Source organism: Pyricularia pennisetigena, chromosome 3, assembly GCF_004337985.1.
Source record: "Pyricularia pennisetigena strain Br36 chromosome 3, whole genome shotgun sequence".
Taxonomy (NCBI): domain Eukaryota; kingdom Fungi; phylum Ascomycota; class Sordariomycetes; order Magnaporthales; family Pyriculariaceae; genus Pyricularia; species Pyricularia pennisetigena.
The window spans coordinates 3,182,102-3,199,379 of NC_043742.1; the positions used below are offsets into that span (position 1 = coordinate 3,182,102).

The 17,278-nt window shown below is 51.2% G+C and overlaps 6 protein-coding genes across 6 annotated transcripts; 3 read left to right on the forward strand and 3 right to left on the reverse strand.

The window, feature by feature from the left end:
• Positions 1-166: 166 nt before the first annotated feature.
• On the forward strand, positions 167-897 carry PpBr36_02660 (uncharacterized protein; the record flags this gene model as incomplete). The annotated part of the gene is made up of 2 exons (XM_029889839.1): positions 167-487; positions 646-897. 2 exons carry the CDS (start codon positions 167-169, stop codon positions 895-897), a joined length of 573 nt encoding a protein of 190 aa, XP_029753696.1.
• Positions 898-2,550: 1,653 nt separating this feature from the next.
• PpBr36_02661 (uncharacterized protein) lies at positions 2,551-2,838 on the reverse strand (the record flags this gene model as incomplete). The annotated part of the gene is made up of 1 exon (XM_029889840.1): positions 2,551-2,838. One exon carries the CDS (start codon positions 2,836-2,838, stop codon positions 2,551-2,553), a length of 288 nt encoding a protein of 95 aa, XP_029753697.1.
• A 1,643-nt stretch (positions 2,839-4,481) lies between these two features.
• PpBr36_02662 (uncharacterized protein) lies at positions 4,482-8,898 on the forward strand (the record flags this gene model as incomplete). Its single annotated transcript, XM_029889841.1, has 10 exons — positions 4,482-4,563; positions 4,763-5,552; positions 5,935-6,149; positions 6,247-6,360; positions 6,437-6,542; positions 6,619-6,751; positions 7,032-7,120; positions 7,333-7,896; positions 7,971-8,226; positions 8,347-8,898. 10 exons carry the CDS (start codon positions 4,482-4,484, stop codon positions 8,896-8,898), a joined length of 2,901 nt encoding a protein of 966 aa, XP_029753698.1.
• A 661-nt stretch (positions 8,899-9,559) lies between these two features.
• Positions 9,560-11,230, forward strand: PpBr36_02663 (uncharacterized protein; the record flags this gene model as incomplete). The annotated part of the gene is made up of 1 exon (XM_029889842.1): positions 9,560-11,230. One exon carries the CDS (start codon positions 9,560-9,562, stop codon positions 11,228-11,230), a length of 1,671 nt encoding a protein of 556 aa, XP_029753699.1.
• Positions 11,231-11,480: 250 nt separating this feature from the next.
• PpBr36_02664 (uncharacterized protein) lies at positions 11,481-12,344 on the reverse strand (the record flags this gene model as incomplete). The annotated part of the gene is made up of 1 exon (XM_029889843.1): positions 11,481-12,344. One exon carries the CDS (start codon positions 12,342-12,344, stop codon positions 11,481-11,483), a length of 864 nt encoding a protein of 287 aa, XP_029753693.1.
• A 2,592-nt stretch (positions 12,345-14,936) lies between these two features.
• PpBr36_02665 (uncharacterized protein) lies at positions 14,937-15,524 on the reverse strand (the record flags this gene model as incomplete). Its single annotated transcript, XM_029889844.1, has 1 exon — positions 14,937-15,524. One exon carries the CDS (start codon positions 15,522-15,524, stop codon positions 14,937-14,939), a length of 588 nt encoding a protein of 195 aa, XP_029753694.1.
• Positions 15,525-17,278: the final 1,754 nt, after the last annotated feature.

A 17,278-nucleotide genomic window follows, 5' to 3' on the forward strand; every position in this document is an offset into this window, starting at 1 on the left:
ATTTGAAGGGCGTTGCAGCTGTCTTCCTTTTCCACCAAAAAGTCTTTTCTCAACTCAAACCTCTTCCCAAACTCACCATCTCCAACAGTCCTCCGCATCCACGAACAACCTCCCCATAGACACAGACTCTCATCATCAACAAACCCTCTCAAGACTCTTTAACACAATGGCCTCTTTCAAGAACCTCCTAGTGCTCCTGACTGCCGCCACTCCGGCCATTGCTGGTTTGGGCAAGATTGGCACTACCGCCAACCTCAAGGGTAACCCCCTCGGCGCGGGCAAGGACCTCTGCGAGAACATTGGCTACACTGGCCCTGTCGGTGATGTCTACAAGCGTCCCCTGCTCGAGGACTGCAAGAAGCTTCTCAGCGACGCCGAGAACATGCACGACAACGAGGTCTTTCGCGTAGAGGGTGTCTGCGAGAACAACAAGAAGGACTGGGAGCTCCACTGGAGCTTCCAGACTTGCGGTCTCTTCCTCCGTCCTGTAAGTTTATGACTCTCTGCTCACCTCGTGTTGAATTACCGTCTTGGGTTTTCCCCCCCACCGTTGCCAAGATCTGCTTGCCTTTGACCGGCTTTGATTTCACATCCACCTCAGCTCAATGCCTTCCACTAACCACCACATACCCACTTCATCAACAGGACACCACTGTCGTGTACGAGGACAAGAACCGCATCTACTGGATGGGCAAGCAAGACGTGGTCGAGCTCCTTCGCATGGTCACCACCGGCAACAACATCCGCGAGGGTCGTGTTCAAGCCCAGGGCGATGCCTTCAACTGCCTCGTCACGGATCTCGAGGAGTACCCCGTCGCCAAGCAGTACATGGAGTTCCTCATCGACAACCCTGCCAACTTCGAGTTTCCATTCCGCACTCCTTGCCAAGACATCTAGCTCTGTCAGCAAGTCAAGATAATGAAGATCACTTGGCCGATGGATGGAGCTGGGCCAAGTCAAAGTTCTTTTTTTTTGATCTTCTGGTTTGCGCATGTTCCGGCGGTTATGGCTTCAGTACGAACCAATAACATGGATGGCGTTCAAGGTTTCTTTCATCAAGCTTTTCATCATTAGTTTTCTTTCTAGGGTTTCACTTCTTTATCTTCCGCCCAGCAAAGCACACCAAAGCCACAATAATTGATCGGGCTTCTGAGGTCTCACACCAGATCTTTTGTGTGCAGGCAGGGAATGTTGGGAGAGTTTTTTTTATTTTTTATTCATACGATTAGCATAGGGATCACACAGTAGATAACAATCCCACTTCATTCGAAATTCATTGCTGCCTTGTCACGAGACATACTAGATGCCATCATAAAACACGTGCCCTAACTAATTCTGCAACTGTGGGACTTTTTGGTAGAATGTTGTCGCTGTCATCTGGCTAATTCACAGAGGGACTTCACGCCTGCGATGGTGCCGGCCAGAGCGGGACATTGGTGTCCACGCGCTCGGTTTCAGCATGTGCCCGTGTTCTGGGACCCCTACAGCAATGACAGGCCGGTTTTAGAGGCCATGAATGAGAAAAAGGCCCAACATGCGCTGGATGATGGGGTACGCCGCACAACGCGCCGGACGGTAACATCATGGATAACGGCGACCATCAGCAGTTGCTTCCTGACGCGTACCGGCACCGAGCCAACAACAAGTTTCCCTTTTGCCGACAGGAGAGCCAAACTCGTGTTTGGCCTTTCATCTGCACGGTGTTCGTGCTACCTCTAGTATCTTGAATCATACCATCCAACACCAAAGAAGCAGTCTCTCGAAACAAACCGACTCGGGTAAAAGCATAATCCATGACGCTCCCACATGAAGAATTGTCGAGGATGAATCACAATATGCAAAATTCTGATTTCGGAATGCGACCTTGACGGGTTATTTTTCCAGCCTAAGCTGCCTTCAAATATCCACTGCATAATCCTTCCTCGCTCGCCTTCATGTCTCCTAGCACCCAGGCAGGCTGGTCGGAAAATATCTTGTGAATTTTCAGTATCAAGAATACTGTCTTAATCTGCATGTTGCTCTCAAAAGTCGCCAACACTGAAATCTTTTAAACAGTTTGGTTTGGACAGAACTCTGGTCAACTCTCAATGGCTCGTCGTTCACAGCACAGCGCTTCCATGTCTGTCATACCGCTCTTGCGTAGGCAGGTCAGGCTGAGTGACGTGGCAAAAAAATAACCCCAGCCGAGAGCTGTAGGTAAAAAGCAGTACATTTTCGCCGAGTGCCATTGGCCGCTTCTATCTGGGTGACCCCAGCTAGCAGGGGCTACCAGGTACCCTATGCACATAGTTCGGGCGAGAAACAAAAAAACAACAAAAAAAAAAAAAAAAAAAAAGCCAAATTACTAGAAACATGAACGTATTGACCAATGAATATGATGTATGCAACCCTGGCCGCTACCAGCTTTGCCAACTAGAAAGAAAGAAAAGAAAAGAGAAAACAAGAACAAGGCCCCAGCCCTTTCAAACTGAAACAAGTGGCGAGAAAAGGCTGCACGATTCGAACCGCAACCTTGCAATCGGGCAACCAAGCGGCGGCATACATGGCCGCTCATACCGAGTTGACATGTCCATTCCTGACCACCACCCACTTCGAGTCGTTGGTTATTTTGCAGTCGGCCGCAAATTTCACCATGGCGTGTACGATCCTTGTCTCGCTGTCCGCATCCGCTTCGCCTTCGCTAACTTTTTCCCACTTGCCATCCTTAGGCATGAAATAACTATACGGGCATTTCGCCTTGACGACAGCACCGGGCCCAGTGGCCGCCTCGGTTGCGTAGACGGTCGGGAGAAGGGCTGTAGCGGCGCTGATGGCCATGAAAATGTTTTTGATCTGCATGTTGAATCGATTATTTGTAGAGTGGGTGGGGGGAGCTATGAATTGAGCAAATTGGTGAACGATGGCGAGAACAAAAAAAAAAGTAAAAAAAAAAAAAAAAAAAAAAAAAAAAAATTTAAAAGTTGAAATAAAATAATAAAGAGCTAAAAGGACGAAGTGAAGATTTCGGATAGACAAGTCGCGGGATCTGTGGTGGCAGATGTGTTGCATCTCAACCAAATAACCGAGTGAAAGTCGAGCGCAATATTTATAAGAAAATTCTTTTTGAAGCTACCCGCACAGGCTGTGATAGACTGATAGTACGCATGAAATTAAGTAATCTGCTATTTTTGCAAGTTATCAAATATTAATAGAGTTTTCGTTTGCTTGGTGAAACGCAGATCTTCACATAGCCAACTTGCTATTTTAATTCCCTGTTCCAAATTGATTGTAAAGATGGGTATTTTACAGTTGCGGTAGTTTCTACTCATATTTACCCAAACTGTTCCTGCTTTCCCATTACGCCTCGTACACACGCGCATTGCCCATCGATTTGGCGCCGTCCTCGCGCTCAAATGCCTCAGGAATAATACTAGAGGTGTGAATAAAGCAGGCGGAATGAAGAATCATCTCCAAAAGAACCGCTCCGAGAAATGTTTTGATAGTAGCTATGATAGTGGCGACGACAAAATAATCGAGCCAGCTATGCAAGAGGCTGTATCGTGACAGTCTTGGAAGCTGGTTGAGTTGGGGGGCAATTTGCCTAAACAAAATCTTGTCATCTGATTGTTCACATGTCAAGGCATTTTCTTGGCGTGTCTGGTGTAATGCCTCCATGGGTCCAACTAGCGGTTTAACCTGCACAGAAGGCGGGGATCCCCTTCTGTCATGGGATGCGCAAAAGAGAAACAATAAACGGAATCTATGTTGTGATTGTGTTGATCACCGAACTGTCGAAACATGTTTGTGGGAGAGCAAGGGTCATCAGCATGCATAACAAGGCGGAATTAGGGCAAGATTTTGAGAATGGGGGGGCAGGTCAGAAAAAAAAAAAAAAAAAAAAAAAAAAAAGCGGGCGTGAACAACTGTCAGGCGGCAGTAATTACAAGGTACAGCCAGCTGAAGTGACTTTGCATCCCTGTGAGCCCGAACCGTAAATGGAATTCCTTGTACAATCTTAATTTTAATGGGAGCCAACGATCGCGCCGATCAAGCTGCCAAAGAAAGCGAGATTAAACCATCCTTTTCCCACGCGAGTCGCGGACCACACTGCTCGATGGCTTTTTATTTTCTGCATGCCAACAGAAACAAACACGAGCAGAGGACAACCCGAAATACCGAGTAGGCGAACCTCCAAACATTGGACGAGCCTGTCCCCCGCTCGCGTTAACTCGTTTTCTTTTTTTTTTTTTCTTTCTTTTTTTTTCCGTCCTCTGCTCGCGCCGTTGCGCCGCAAGAGTGCTCCGCGCCGCCGTGGGAGGGGCTGGAAAGTAAGAGAAAAAGCTTATCAAGAGAGTTTAGTTGTGGACAGGTAGCCTGGCGAGCCATAAAATAAGCCTTTGTCACAATCATTCCTAAAAATTGAGAAAACAAAGACGCCATCGTCAAAGAAATAGCTTTCACGGCCACCATCGTCAAGTTAACAAATTATGAGATTCATCACAATGTCGCCTATCAAGAATTACTACACACTGGGCGTAGTCTTGTTCGCAGCTACTGGGACCTTTTTGTTTGTGCGTGGCATTCGTAGGAGAAAAATGACCTTCTCTATATCGAGCCCAAAAAAAAAAAAATTGGTCAAACTTGGTTGACATTGGTAACCTGTTTAGGGATTCGACACAGGCATTGCTACCACCAGTCAGTCTCCACCCGGCACAACCTGATGCTAAGATATGCAACTGAATGAAACTGCCTTTGTTTTTTTTTTTAAAAAAAAAAACAACAGCAATCGCCCACGAAAGCTGGAAAGACTACATGAAACACCCCAACAATGGCCTCACGGGAGCCGTCGTTGGTGTCTACATCTCGGGAGAAGCGGTGGGTTCGCTGCTGCAGATCGCCCTGGGCGACCGTCTCGGGCGCCTCCGTTTCATGTCGCTGATGTGTGTCATGGTGACCATCGGAACCGTCATCCAAACCGCGTCGGTCAGCATAGCCATGTTCCTTGCGGGGCGAGCCGTGGCCGGCATGGCGGTGGGGTTAGTTTCCATGCGACGAACATCGTCACAACCCGACGTAACCTCGGAAATAAAGCTTGACCGAGCCAACCAGTCTAGAGGCCAATCACTGATCTCGCTCATAAACAGTGGCATGGTCTCGACGGTCCCGATATACCTCTCCGAAATCTCCCCGCCGCACCACCGCGGCCTCATCGGGGGCACCGCAGGCTGCGGCATCTCGGCGGGGACAATGGCCTCAAACTGGGTGGGGTTTGGCGGCTCGTATGCCCCATACGGCGAAATGCAGTGGCGGCTGCCGCTGGGGGTCCAGATCCCCTGGGGTCTAGTCATGATGTGCGGCCTCCACACCTTCATGCCCCAGTCGCCGAGGGAACTGATTCGAAAGGGTAGAGTCGACGAGGCGAGGGCCGAGTTTAGCAAGATCAGGCGGGATCTAGGCGAGGACGAGTTTATGCACGAGTTTGCGCTGATGCGGGGGCAGATCGAGTTCGAGATGGAGAGGGAGATCAAGAGCTATGGGGAGATCTTTCGCCTGTTCAGACATCGTGCGCTTGTGTGAGTTTTTGGTTCATGCTGGGCTTATGGTTGGTGATTAAGCATAGAGTGAGGCTCGGTGGGCTGACGCCATTGGCAGGTGTATCGCTGCCCAGACAATGACAAGCCTGACGGGGGTCAATGTCATTCAGGTAAGAGTCGGCTCTTTCATTGCGAGTCCTGTCTGTACTCTGTACATGCTGACTGATACTTGGTTGGGTCCTAGTACTTTCAAAGTCGGTTTTTACCCTTCACCTTTCTCCAATTACGCAGTTCTGACAGTCACAATCAGCCATATTATACCGTTCGTTGGGCATGGACCAGAAGATGATTCTTCTCTTGGCTGCCGTATACGGGTCGATTGCTTTCATCTCGAATTGCATCACCACCAAGTATCTGACAGACGCATGGGGTCGTCGCAAGTTAGTCAGCCTATAGTCCCTCCTCCGGCCAACGAGCAGACACTGATAAGGCACAGGATGATTCTCTGGGGTCTCTTTGGTGTCATGATCGTCGAGATCTATGCCGCCGTCATGCAGCGCCAGTTCCAGAACACGGATAACAAGGTCGGCAAGGGCTTCGCGGTGCTAGGAATCTACCTTTTTGTGGTGATATTCTGTGAGCAGTCCATCTCCGATTTATACTTGTGCTGGCAAAATGCATACCTTTTTTTTTTTCCAATCTGTCTACTGATATCTGCTTTGTCGCAACAAAGACGGCATGCTCAACAGCACTACATGGCTCTACGGCGCCGAAGTGCTGCCGATGGCCCTGAGAAACAAGGTGATGGGCCTGGCCGCCTTCTCCCACTTTGTAGTCAACGTTGCTGGTATGGTTCAGCAATCAAGTTGCCCTTTTGCTCGTCTAATCACTCACAAGTCTCTCTCTCCATTCCCTCCGAACAGTCACGCAAGCCGGCCCGACCGCGTTTGCCAACATCGGCGAAAACTACTATTACGTGTTTGTTGGGTGCACATTCTTCTTCCTCGTGGTTGGGTACTTTTATTTCCCGTAAGCTTTCTTTATTTTGTCGCACTGGAACTGTCGTTGGCTGTTGTCCGCGCTGACGAACTCGGCATCCCTGCAGCGAGACGAAACAAAAGTCCCTCGAGGAGATTGCGGCAGCCTTTGGAGACAAATTCATTGACTTGGCCGAGGTCGGTGTTCTCCAGCAGGAAAAGATGGCTTCTGTTCAGACTGGAAGTGGGCAAGATGTGGAAGTTGGATTAGACAGACCAGAAAGATGATTTTACAATGAGATGCTAAGAGGCACACAAGAAAAGACTGATGGAGATAGGGTAGGCACCGATGAAAAGGCGAGAAAAACTCTGATTCAAGCGCAAAGATAGAGGCAGAAATTTTTGGGGGATTGGCCCAGCGTAGTAAATACCACGCAAATAAAATGGATCATGTCCATGGACGCAAACATGCACACCCATTTGAGTGGATTTGGTGAGCTGAGTCTGACGCTAACGCCAAACGCTCACTCTCCATCAGCAGGGCCTGGTAATTTGGTGGTCGATTCAAGCATCTGGGCCGATGGACCCTTGGCGGGCGGCAAAACCACACTCGACCAGGAATATTGGCTGGTGCCTGGCAGGCAGCCAACAATTTCCCACTTGTCTCGGGCATTAGTGAGCACCCTGCATCTCGCGTACCGGCCAAGAACTCGGAGCAACCCAGCAGCCCCCGCTCGATCCGTTTTCAAGGACGCGAGGAAATGCTTATTTAAACATTCGATTTTCCCTCTGCCGGACTACCCTGCACATTGCATCACGGAACCATGCGCTAAACCGATCAGCATCCGCGCCAGGATCAGCACGCCCGCCATGATCTCGCACGTTGTCGCCACCCTTCTCGGCCTAGCCGTTACCGCGCAAGCATGGCTGCCCGCCGATCCCGCGCGCGCGCCGCTCGTCGCCCGCGACGGCACAACCCTCTTCAACAGCACCGCGGATGCAGCCGAGGCAAGACGACACCCCAGGCGCTGGCTGCCCGGCGGCAGCGACAAGATCCGCGGTGTCAACCTCGGGTCGCTGTTCGTCGCCGAGCCGTGGATGATGGCCGACACGTGGGAGCGCAAGCTCGGCTGCCCGCGGGATTCTTCCGAGTTCGACTGCGTGCTGCAGAGGGGCCAGGGCGCCGCAGACGAGAAGTTCCAGCAGCACTGGGTGGACTGGATCACGCAGTCCGACTTTGATGAAATGGTCTCATACGGGATCAACACGGTTCGCATACCCGTTGGCTACTGGATCATGGAAAGCATTGTGTACAAGGACTCGGAGTACTTTCCCAGGGGAGGGCTGGATCACCTCAAGCGCATCTGCGGGTACGCTAGCGATCGGGGGATGTACATCATCATTGAGTAAGCCATCCCCATCATTTGTCATGTTGAACCTAGACTATTTGTTTTGCTGAGAATCCACTGGCGTGATCAAGTATGCACGGCGCACCCGGAGCACAAAAGGCAAAGGACGCTTTTACGGGCCAGCTGGCGCCCACGCCAGGCTTCTATCAGGACTACCAGTTCAAGCGCGGCATTGATTTCCTGGCTTGGCTGCGCGAGACAATTTACAGAAACAACGAGTTCAGGAACGTTGGTATGCTCGAGGTCGTCAACGAACCACTGCGGCAGTTTGAGGATGGCGGAAAGACAGATTACATGCGGAGGGAGTTTTATCCCAAGGCGTATCAGGTTTGTCTTGTTCCCAGAATCCCCGCCATCTTGGATTGTTCCCAAGCCCACCAAAAAAAAAAAAAAAAAAAAAAAAAAAAAAAAAAACTGACAAGCTCTTTCTTTTTCTTCATAACACAGGCAATTCGCAACAAAGAATCCAGCCTCGGCATCACCCCCAACAACTACCTCCACATCCAATTTATGAACAAGCTCTGGGACAGCGGCGACCCGCAGCAGTACCTGACCGACAACTACTTTGCCGCCTACGACGACCACCGCTACCTCAAGTACGCCCTGGGCGCAAGCCAGCAGGACCACGACTCGTATCTCCGGGCGAGCTGCAGCGACGACCGGAGCGGCGACGCCGCGCACGGCTGGGACTGGCCCGTCGTGGTCGGCGAGTGGTCCCTCTCGGCGCCCTTCATCAGCGGCCAGGACAGCTACGCGCTCGAGTGGAGCGACGGCTGGCACCCGGACAAGCAAAAGGCCTTTTACTCGCGGTGGTTCCGCGCGCAGGTGCTAAGCTACGAGAAGCACACGATGGGATGGGTCTTTTGGAGCTGGAAGACGGAGCTGCAGAACGGCGGCGTCAAGGACTACAGGTGGGGCTACAAGGATGCCGTCGCTGCCGGTGTGATCCCGAGAGACTTGAACAGCATTGCAAACTCGGGGGCGTGCGACGGGTTCTGAGCTGTGTTTTTGTCATAAGAGGCAGCGATATGTTTATGACAGAAGTGTAGGTTCCACCGAGATTGGCGGCCGGTTCAGACTCCAGATTACCCTAGGCGCCAAGCTAAAGCCAAGGCCGATTCCAGAATCCTTGTGAGACGTGTACATGATTTCGTCTACTTGCGCAGATAATATAATGGCTTTTTAATCTACCCACAATCTTTGCGCAATACATTTATTTTTCCCAGATTTGCCTTTCCAGGCGAGTTTAGAGTTACTGTACCTCTTTCACGATACAGATCTCTTACGTCCTCTATTTTTCACGAACCGTTGAAAAAAAGAAAAAAAAAAAAGAAAAAGAAAAAGAAAACAAGGTTGATAGACAGACAAGCTACTTACGCCTGGCGCTGGAACGCTCGAGATCCAGAGCCATGGGCGTGTCGGAGGCCTAGCATTTCCCCATTTGCTCAATTCTAAAGGAATGAGCTGATATGCAGCTTACGACATGGGTGTTAAAGGATTCAGTGGCCCAGCCCTCTTCCAGCTTTCTGATGACGTCACGGCCCAGAGGCCGCCTGTTTGTTTTGTGACTGTCCCGCCTCTCTCATCACCGTTGTTTATATCTCTCTCCATCTCACACATCAGTCGCAATCAAAGCGCCCCTCCATGCCCCAACATCACCATGCCGCAAGCCCGACCGCCAACTATGCGCGAAAAATATCCAGCTCTCGCGTTCATCATGCGCCATATTGATGATGTTCCCGACATAACCTTCACTCGATACCTACAAGACGCCGTCCAGCAGGCCTCCGAAACAGCGCTCTGCCTCGCCGTCGCAGGGCAGGTGGGCGCCGCAACGGCCATTGTATCGGCTCTGCGGGAGCACTGCTCCGCCGACGTGCTCTTCTCCCCCGCGTTGGAAACGACGTACCCTTTCCTGAGTCCCTGCATGTTTTTCGCCTGGGAGGCCACGTCTTCCTGGCCCGAGTGGATCCCTGCTTCTGATCGGACCGAGGAAAAACTGGCAGAGATGGAACAGAAAGCCAAAAAGCACTGGCTGCAGTTTTTCACCGAGAGATGGAGCGCCGACGCCGAGACCGCCGACAAAGCCAGGACCATGGCCGCCACCACGATCAACCGGGCGTTTCCTCAGGATGCGACCGAGGAATCTGACAGGATCTTGCTGATTGCGCGCTGGGTCACCGAGGGGAGGTACGGGTATGCGGCGGACCCGAACGGACCGCTCGATGCCCGCTACATGGACGTGGCGATGCGCTGGAGGAGCGGAGTGCACCCGACGTCTTTTATGCAGCTGTACCGATCTGCCGGGCTGGCCATCGCGCTGGACGTATATCTTTCCACGGCAGGGACTGAGGAAAAGGCCGAAGAGGTGTTTCGAGAAATTGCGGAGAGGTTCACGTTTTTTGAGCAGGCCGAGATGCTCGCTTGCTCGAGGGCCGCCTGGAAAAGGCTGCTGGCGAAGGAAAATGGAGATCAACCCCTGCTCCGAGCACTAGAAATCGATAGCGGCGACTTGAGAAGCGCGGCAGACAGGGCTGTGCACATTGTGGAAAAGCGGCTGCGTGAAGGGGCGGTGAAGTCCTTTGACGGAACGACAAAGACGATGGAGGAGTTGGCAAAGCGGATAAGCAACAACACGATGAAAAACTGTCCATGGGATCAACTTTGCGTTTTTGATCCAGAGCAGAGAAAGCCCGACAACGAAGGGGGATTGCTCCGGCCACCGACCGCCAAGGCTTCTGAGTTGGAAACGAGGCTCGACACTGAGCTTCCCCAAGACTACAAGGAGCTGTTGGCCGCGACAAACGGCATGGAGCCTATCTGGAACGGTGGGCCCCTGTTGGACATTCTAGCCAGGGCCGAGGAGGTGGACTGGATGGACATCGAGCACCTATCCAACTTGCAAGCGTGCATGGTCCGGGATGATGATCCTCCCCCACACAGCGGGAATGAGCTGAAATGGCCAAGCTTACCGCCAAAGGCCATTTCCTTATCACCAGCCGGTAGTCCTGCGCACCTGCTGCTTCTGGACAGAAAGACAACCGCTGCGTGTAAGCAAGGTTTCTTTGAGCAGTTTGAGCAGCGCACCGCGGAGCAGAAGAAAGAGCTGGAGCGAGTCGTATGTGAGACGTACGGCTCCATGGAGGAGTTTCGGGCTGTCGAGAAAGGGCTGATCCTGTGGCGGGATTACGAGCTCGATATGGTGGCATACAACGGGGTGAGGGGTTTGTTGGAGGTCTTGGCTGTGGAGAGTATGAGAAAGTACCGGCCTTGGTTGAGGATATATGAGCCGCGAAGGCGAATGGTTTCGGATGGCGAGGGCTGGGATTAAATCGGCAGGGCAATGATTTCACAGGGATCGAAACATCTGTGTGTTTACTATTCGCTTTATAAACAACAAACGCTATTCTAGTGCCATCCTTTCCAAGCAATCGCTACTTTTGTAATCCTGTGTGCAGCCAATGTAAAGAAAGCCTCCAAAACTCCAATTGAAACAACTCCCATTCCCAACCATCCCAGAAGCTGAAGACTCGTGATAACTACCCTTTGCTTTACCTAGTCCCTTTTTTTTTATTTTTTTATTACGACGGCCTGTCCCGCAAATTATATTTAGTGTTGTCGCCTCGTTGCCCAGACTGACCGCCGGTCGCCAGGTTTCTCAGGTCGTCGCCAACCACGAGTCCTTCCTTCTCGTCGTTCAAGCCCATCTGCATCTTACCGCTGCCGCCAGGCCCAGTTGCCACTTTCTTTGCCTCTTTAATCGTCGGTGCTTGTTTCTGGGTCGATTCTGAGACTGGCGCATTCAGGACGGTGGACTTCTTAGTATCATCTTGTCTCATGGTGGCGGGTGGTTCCTCGTCGCGGTGCGTACCGGGCTGGGTGCTCGTCGAGGCCACCGTCGCTGCCCGCTGCTTGGCGGCTTGCGCCGGCGAGTTGATTGGCATGGGCTCTGTGTTCGATTTGGACTTTGCGGCCGCGTCAAGCACGTTCTTGGAGTGAACCGGGGCATCCTTGGTCCCCATGGCCGGGACGCCTGTGGTGCCTTGGCTTGTCTCAATCTTGGCGGTCACGGTCTTTCCCTTTGGGATTTGCTTTCCGTCGAGGGACTCGGGCTGGGGGTCACACCCTCCGCGGCGACGAATGCGAGCACCAGACCCGCCGCACGGATCCAAGGGCTTTCCTGATGGCTTATCGCCAAACGACTTTGTTCTTCGGAGTGGTTTCGGTTCGGCCGTGGTGGCTTTCGCCGCGCTGACCGTATTGGTTCGGAGCAGCTTTGGCGCTGGGGCGGAATTGGCGACCTGGGGAACCACAGGCTTGACGCTTAGGGTGTTTGAGGTCTTTTTGACGCTGGAGGTTGTCTTGGACTTGACTGGCACCGGGGATGACAGGACCCCTGCTTGTGCCAAAAGCACGAGCGAGGCGATGAGTTTGGTGAAAAGCATTCTAATTTTGAATAACAAGTGCTGCTCTGTAGGTTTTTTCTAGATGCAATGACGTGGGCGAAAGGCTTTAGATGATATGTGATGATGGTGATGATGGTGATGATGGTGATGATGGTGATGATGATGATGATGATGATACAGAATACTTGGCTCTCTTCCGGGCGTCTCTGCCATTTTTTATAACATTCGATCATGAGTTCTACAATGCGTATTGCGGACCAGATATCTTTACTACGCTTACTATGTTTTCTGTATTTACTGTATTAACCGACTATCACGACTTTCTTGTCCAGAAGGATGAAACGTTTACAAGTTATCCAGGCGTTGCATGGTTGGCTGAGCAGTCAGCTTACAATCTTGGAGGAACCACGCGCTGGGTTGGCAGGTAAAATGGCAATATTGCCCTGATTACCTGATCATTTATCCCTTGCCTTTGCTCCGCCAGTATTACTGGTCGCTGAGTTAGAGAAGCAAGTCAATCCGAACCTCGGTGGGATTTGACTGATCGGGCCTTGTTACCAGCGAGGGGGTGGGGCAGGGTGAGCAATAAAATGGGTGGATGTTGCTTTGCCTCTTTGCCGAGGGAGGGGTAGGCTAAATTAACCATGTTTGCCAGGGGCGGCGCAGTGAAACCCCTGGCCAACGCAACAGCCACAGTGTTGTTTGTATCCCGTCTTTTCTTGGGTGAATCTTGGGTGAATCTTGGGATGCAATATGCCCTCAGCAGCCGCGAATGCGCATGTATTCTTCACATGGATCTGTTTGGGATTCCGCTCGCAATTTCGCACGCAACGACTGCACTTGCCGAGTACGATATGTTGGCTGCGATCTTGTGTAAAAATTAGCCGCAGTCCCATCCATATTGATTGGATGATGTTAGATGAACCATTGTTTAGGGAAACATCCTGCTGGAACAAATAGTCAGACTCGATTTGATGCTCTGGATCCCTGGGGGGACGTTGTTAGGTGGAAGAAGGAAAATGCGCATTCCTATTTGCTTCTAGCGATGAGTTTTGGCAATCGCTTACTACGTACAGTAAACAAGAGCCACATGGCGAATGTCGATCTTTCGTGGCTCTAGTCTTTGTGCAGCGGAGATCAGACCACATAGCCACCTGCGGGGCATGATGGTGGTACGTTCATGGCAGTGGGGATGGGGATCTTCCTGTGTACAGCCCCCAGCTGCGGCGGGTTGACACGCTAGTTTCTTAGGGCCCTCCGAATGACGTACGGACCTTATTTTGCCAGTTTTCTGGACTAGTTAAGCAAGTGAGGGTTTCAGCCGCATTCATTCGCTGAGCAACTTTGACGCGGCAAGCGGAGATTTTGGTCCGGTATGAAGGACACCGACTAAAGCAGGGTACCAAGCAATATTTCTGATTTGCAGGCTGCGATAACAAAACAAGTAGCATGTTTGAATAACCATGAGCCCAAAACAGCAGCATTTGCTCCCGACGTAGTCTTGTTGTCTTGGCTGGCTTGGTACGTACTTCTAGAACTGCCGCGATCTCCACTTATCGACATGGTTGGTGGTTCCCTGCATGCCCAGGATCCGAAGTGCTCCACGCTGGCCTGTTCCACTTGCAACCCAATTTAGGGGACCGCTTTGTTGAGTCACTTGAGTGTTACGAGGGGCGCTTCTGTAGATATGTTTTGAAATCGATAGTGGCAGAAAAAAATTGAATCGGCGGAGACAGAAAGGTGAGTTTGAAAGCATATCATGGTCAATTAATAAATATGCTCAATTGCCGCGCGCGTGAGGTGTACGGGTCGAAGGGAAATGCTATTCAAGTCGCAAGCAAGCAAGGGCCAAAAGGGACATGATTCGCAAGTATGAGCGCATGGGGATGTGCAGCCAGCGTCATCATCTCGGGTGACTTGATCATATCGCTAGAAGAGGTCAACGGCCGTAATCCGCTAGGAGTTGCCAAAGGGCAATGGCCTATGCAGAGGCTCTCGAGAGGAGCGTCGATTCAGGACGCGGATCCTCGAATCAAAAAGCCCTTCCAGGGACCAGAAGAACGATAAATCGGCGGCCGGATTTACCTGGCACTACTTTATTCTTTCAGTCGCGACCTAGGCTTTGCACGTTTCCTTTCACTCTCAGAGTGCGAATTGAGATTTAGAAAACGAGTACACGTGTACTCCTGATATTTATTACGAAGACATATCCAGTCCATTCCGGGACAAGCCCCTTTCGAGACCAAACATGACTGTTTGTTCTCTCCTGCATCTTCCCCAGTCTCCCGAGCCAGTCTAGGGGCTACCAACGAGAAACAATTCCAACATGTTTGTGTAGGCGTTACATGACAGATACACAATTCATCATTCCAATCATTGTGATTCATCCGACTTCAAAGGGTCACCAACAACCACGCAATGTTCTCAGCATCTTCAGAGGTTCTCGATGAATCTGGACCGCCTGGCTGCAGTAGCAGCCATTGAACCATCTCGACTCGAAGTGTTTTCAACAGGAGCAAGAACACCATCTGACTTGCATTTCATATTGTAACAACAGGCTCCAATGTTCTCCCAACTAGCAAAATAGTCCCGTGCATCAAAACGCTCCGTCTTCTGCAGAGTGGCGCTGCACTAGAGCTTGTCCTCCTCTGGCACCTTGGCAGCAGTGGCACGTGCAGCGGCTTGGTCCTCCAATATCTTTTCTGCCGCCTGGAGTCTTTGAATCCAGAGCGAAACGTCCTTGGGCTTACGGCTATTGCCTTTGGGGACGGCCCTGGGGAACATCTGTGCAAGCTTCTCGCGCAGTTTCGTGTTGGCTCCGGTCGGGATTTGGGCTCGAGCGATCTCCGTCTCAGCTGTCGCATACGTACCGGTAGTTGGCTCGAAGTGGTTGAATTTGACCTCCAAGTGTCCGTAGGACTCCTTGTGGAATTCTGAGAACCACAGTTTCTGTCCGTTGGCGTCTTGAATCTCGGCCCTGACTTGATCTCGCAACTCCCACGAGAGAAGCGTCGCCGTCAAGATCAATCTGTAGATCGTGTCCTCGCTGCTGTACTTGCAAATCTTTGTGTTAATCAGGCGTGTGTATTGCTTCTTCTGGTCCTCGGTTGCGAGACGCAGATCGGTCTTGCTGGCATGAATCCTCAGTACAAGTCTGGCAAGGCGCAGCTCGGCGCGGGCGGCTTGGGAGGAGGGTCTGTAGGACAGTAAAAGGACCATGGTTAGGTGTTGGTAATGGTCATGTGGGCTTTGTTGGCGAGACTGTATGAATGAAGTGATGACTGTTTTTGCTAGAAACGAGTTCATCAAAAAGTATCCAGGTAAGCAAAGTAAGTCTGGAAAGTTTCGTGGCGCGCGCTCTTATCTCACCTTCGCGTCACATTACTTGAGGCCTGGTTCGTGTTGGTTTGGTTGAAATTTGTTATTTTTGTTTGACGCGACTTGGTTTACCACTGAGAGTAAATTGCTTTTCAGAACTGATGTAGGGCTTCATGACACCTCCCACTGAGCTTCTTTCTTTTTTTTTCTCCTTGTTTGGGGATTTTTTTTTCGGCAGTGGAAGTAGTGCAATGAACTGAACATACTTTACTCGGCGCAAGGTGAGATGCACCCAGGAACTTGATATAGCTGGACCGGAGTGCACTACTTATTCCAGTTCTGCTCCACACTACCCTTCGCTACGCTAAGCTCCACTTCCAAAGCTTAACCTGCCTACTTAGATTCGGCTCCAAGCGTACCCATCAGTTGGCTGTAATGCGGAGGAATCGCAATATCAGAGGCTGAAGCTGGAGATGATGGTCACCCACGATGCCGTCTTGCAATGTGAACTTTCCCTACGAGCCAAAAAAGGAATTGAGTTGTCGCCTGAACTCGTTCTATACGTCTTGGTACTTGTACCTGCACTGGCGGCAGACGGAAGGACTCAGCTGCTACAACAATCAACGAACCGTCGCCAAAAGCCCCACCCCTTGTCCCATCCTGATGCCATCGATAACATCAACCTCCAAACACACAAATACCCATTCATTTTGACAAGGTGTGAAGCAAAGCGGCCCCCGTCTTCCACTCGTGTTCCGTGGCGACCGTGCTGATCTTGAAGGACTGCCATGGAGAAACGGTGCTATACCGCACGAGACGTCACCAGGAGCAAAACCCCAACAGGTGGCCTCTGTTGATGCCTTTCCCACACTATATTGCACAAAACTTTACCGCCGCGCTCTACAAAAGCTATCCATCTGGACCAAGCCCTGTTGCAGCTCTGAAGCATGCGGTGCGTTCAATAACTGCAATTTCGGATGGTGTCTTCGTCGGCCGCGGCCAGAGGACGGCGTATCCGACGTTGCCTACAAGCATTATCCCAGATCGTGCAGGGCCAAAAGTCACTAGCAAGGCAGGCGTCGTGGCCTCGGTCCTGCCCGTCGTGTTCCGCGGGTCCAGCAGTATGACGGACCGGTGCGCAAATGGTCTCGACCCGACGACATCATGTTCAAGTATACTAGACTCCTCGAGCTCCTGATCTACAGAAAGAAAAATTCGATTTCCTGTCGATCGAGAACCTCACTGCCGGCATCTTCCAGACAGTCCTTCCCAGAAGCGGTGTCACCGGCAACATCGTGCGATATGCTTACGAGGCTAGGATCATTGTACACTCGTCACCGATCATCATGGTACTGTTTGAAGGTGGTGGACATCTATTTACGAAAAAAGATTTCACCGACAGAGTGGTCAAGGGTGGTAATGAAGGGGCTGTACGTAGTATGGCGTATTGGCGGAGTATCCCTTGAGCGCAGCAAGGACAGGCTTGCATTATCCCAGGGTAGAGTTAACAGACTTTGTATTGTTCTTTTTATTCAGGGCGATGGTGACGCTGCTTGATGTAGTCAATTTCTAATTGGTGTTTGGGGCTTTATATGTAGTCTTCATTCATCAATCTCTCGGTGATGCGCGCAGCTCGTGTACCGTAATAGTATTAT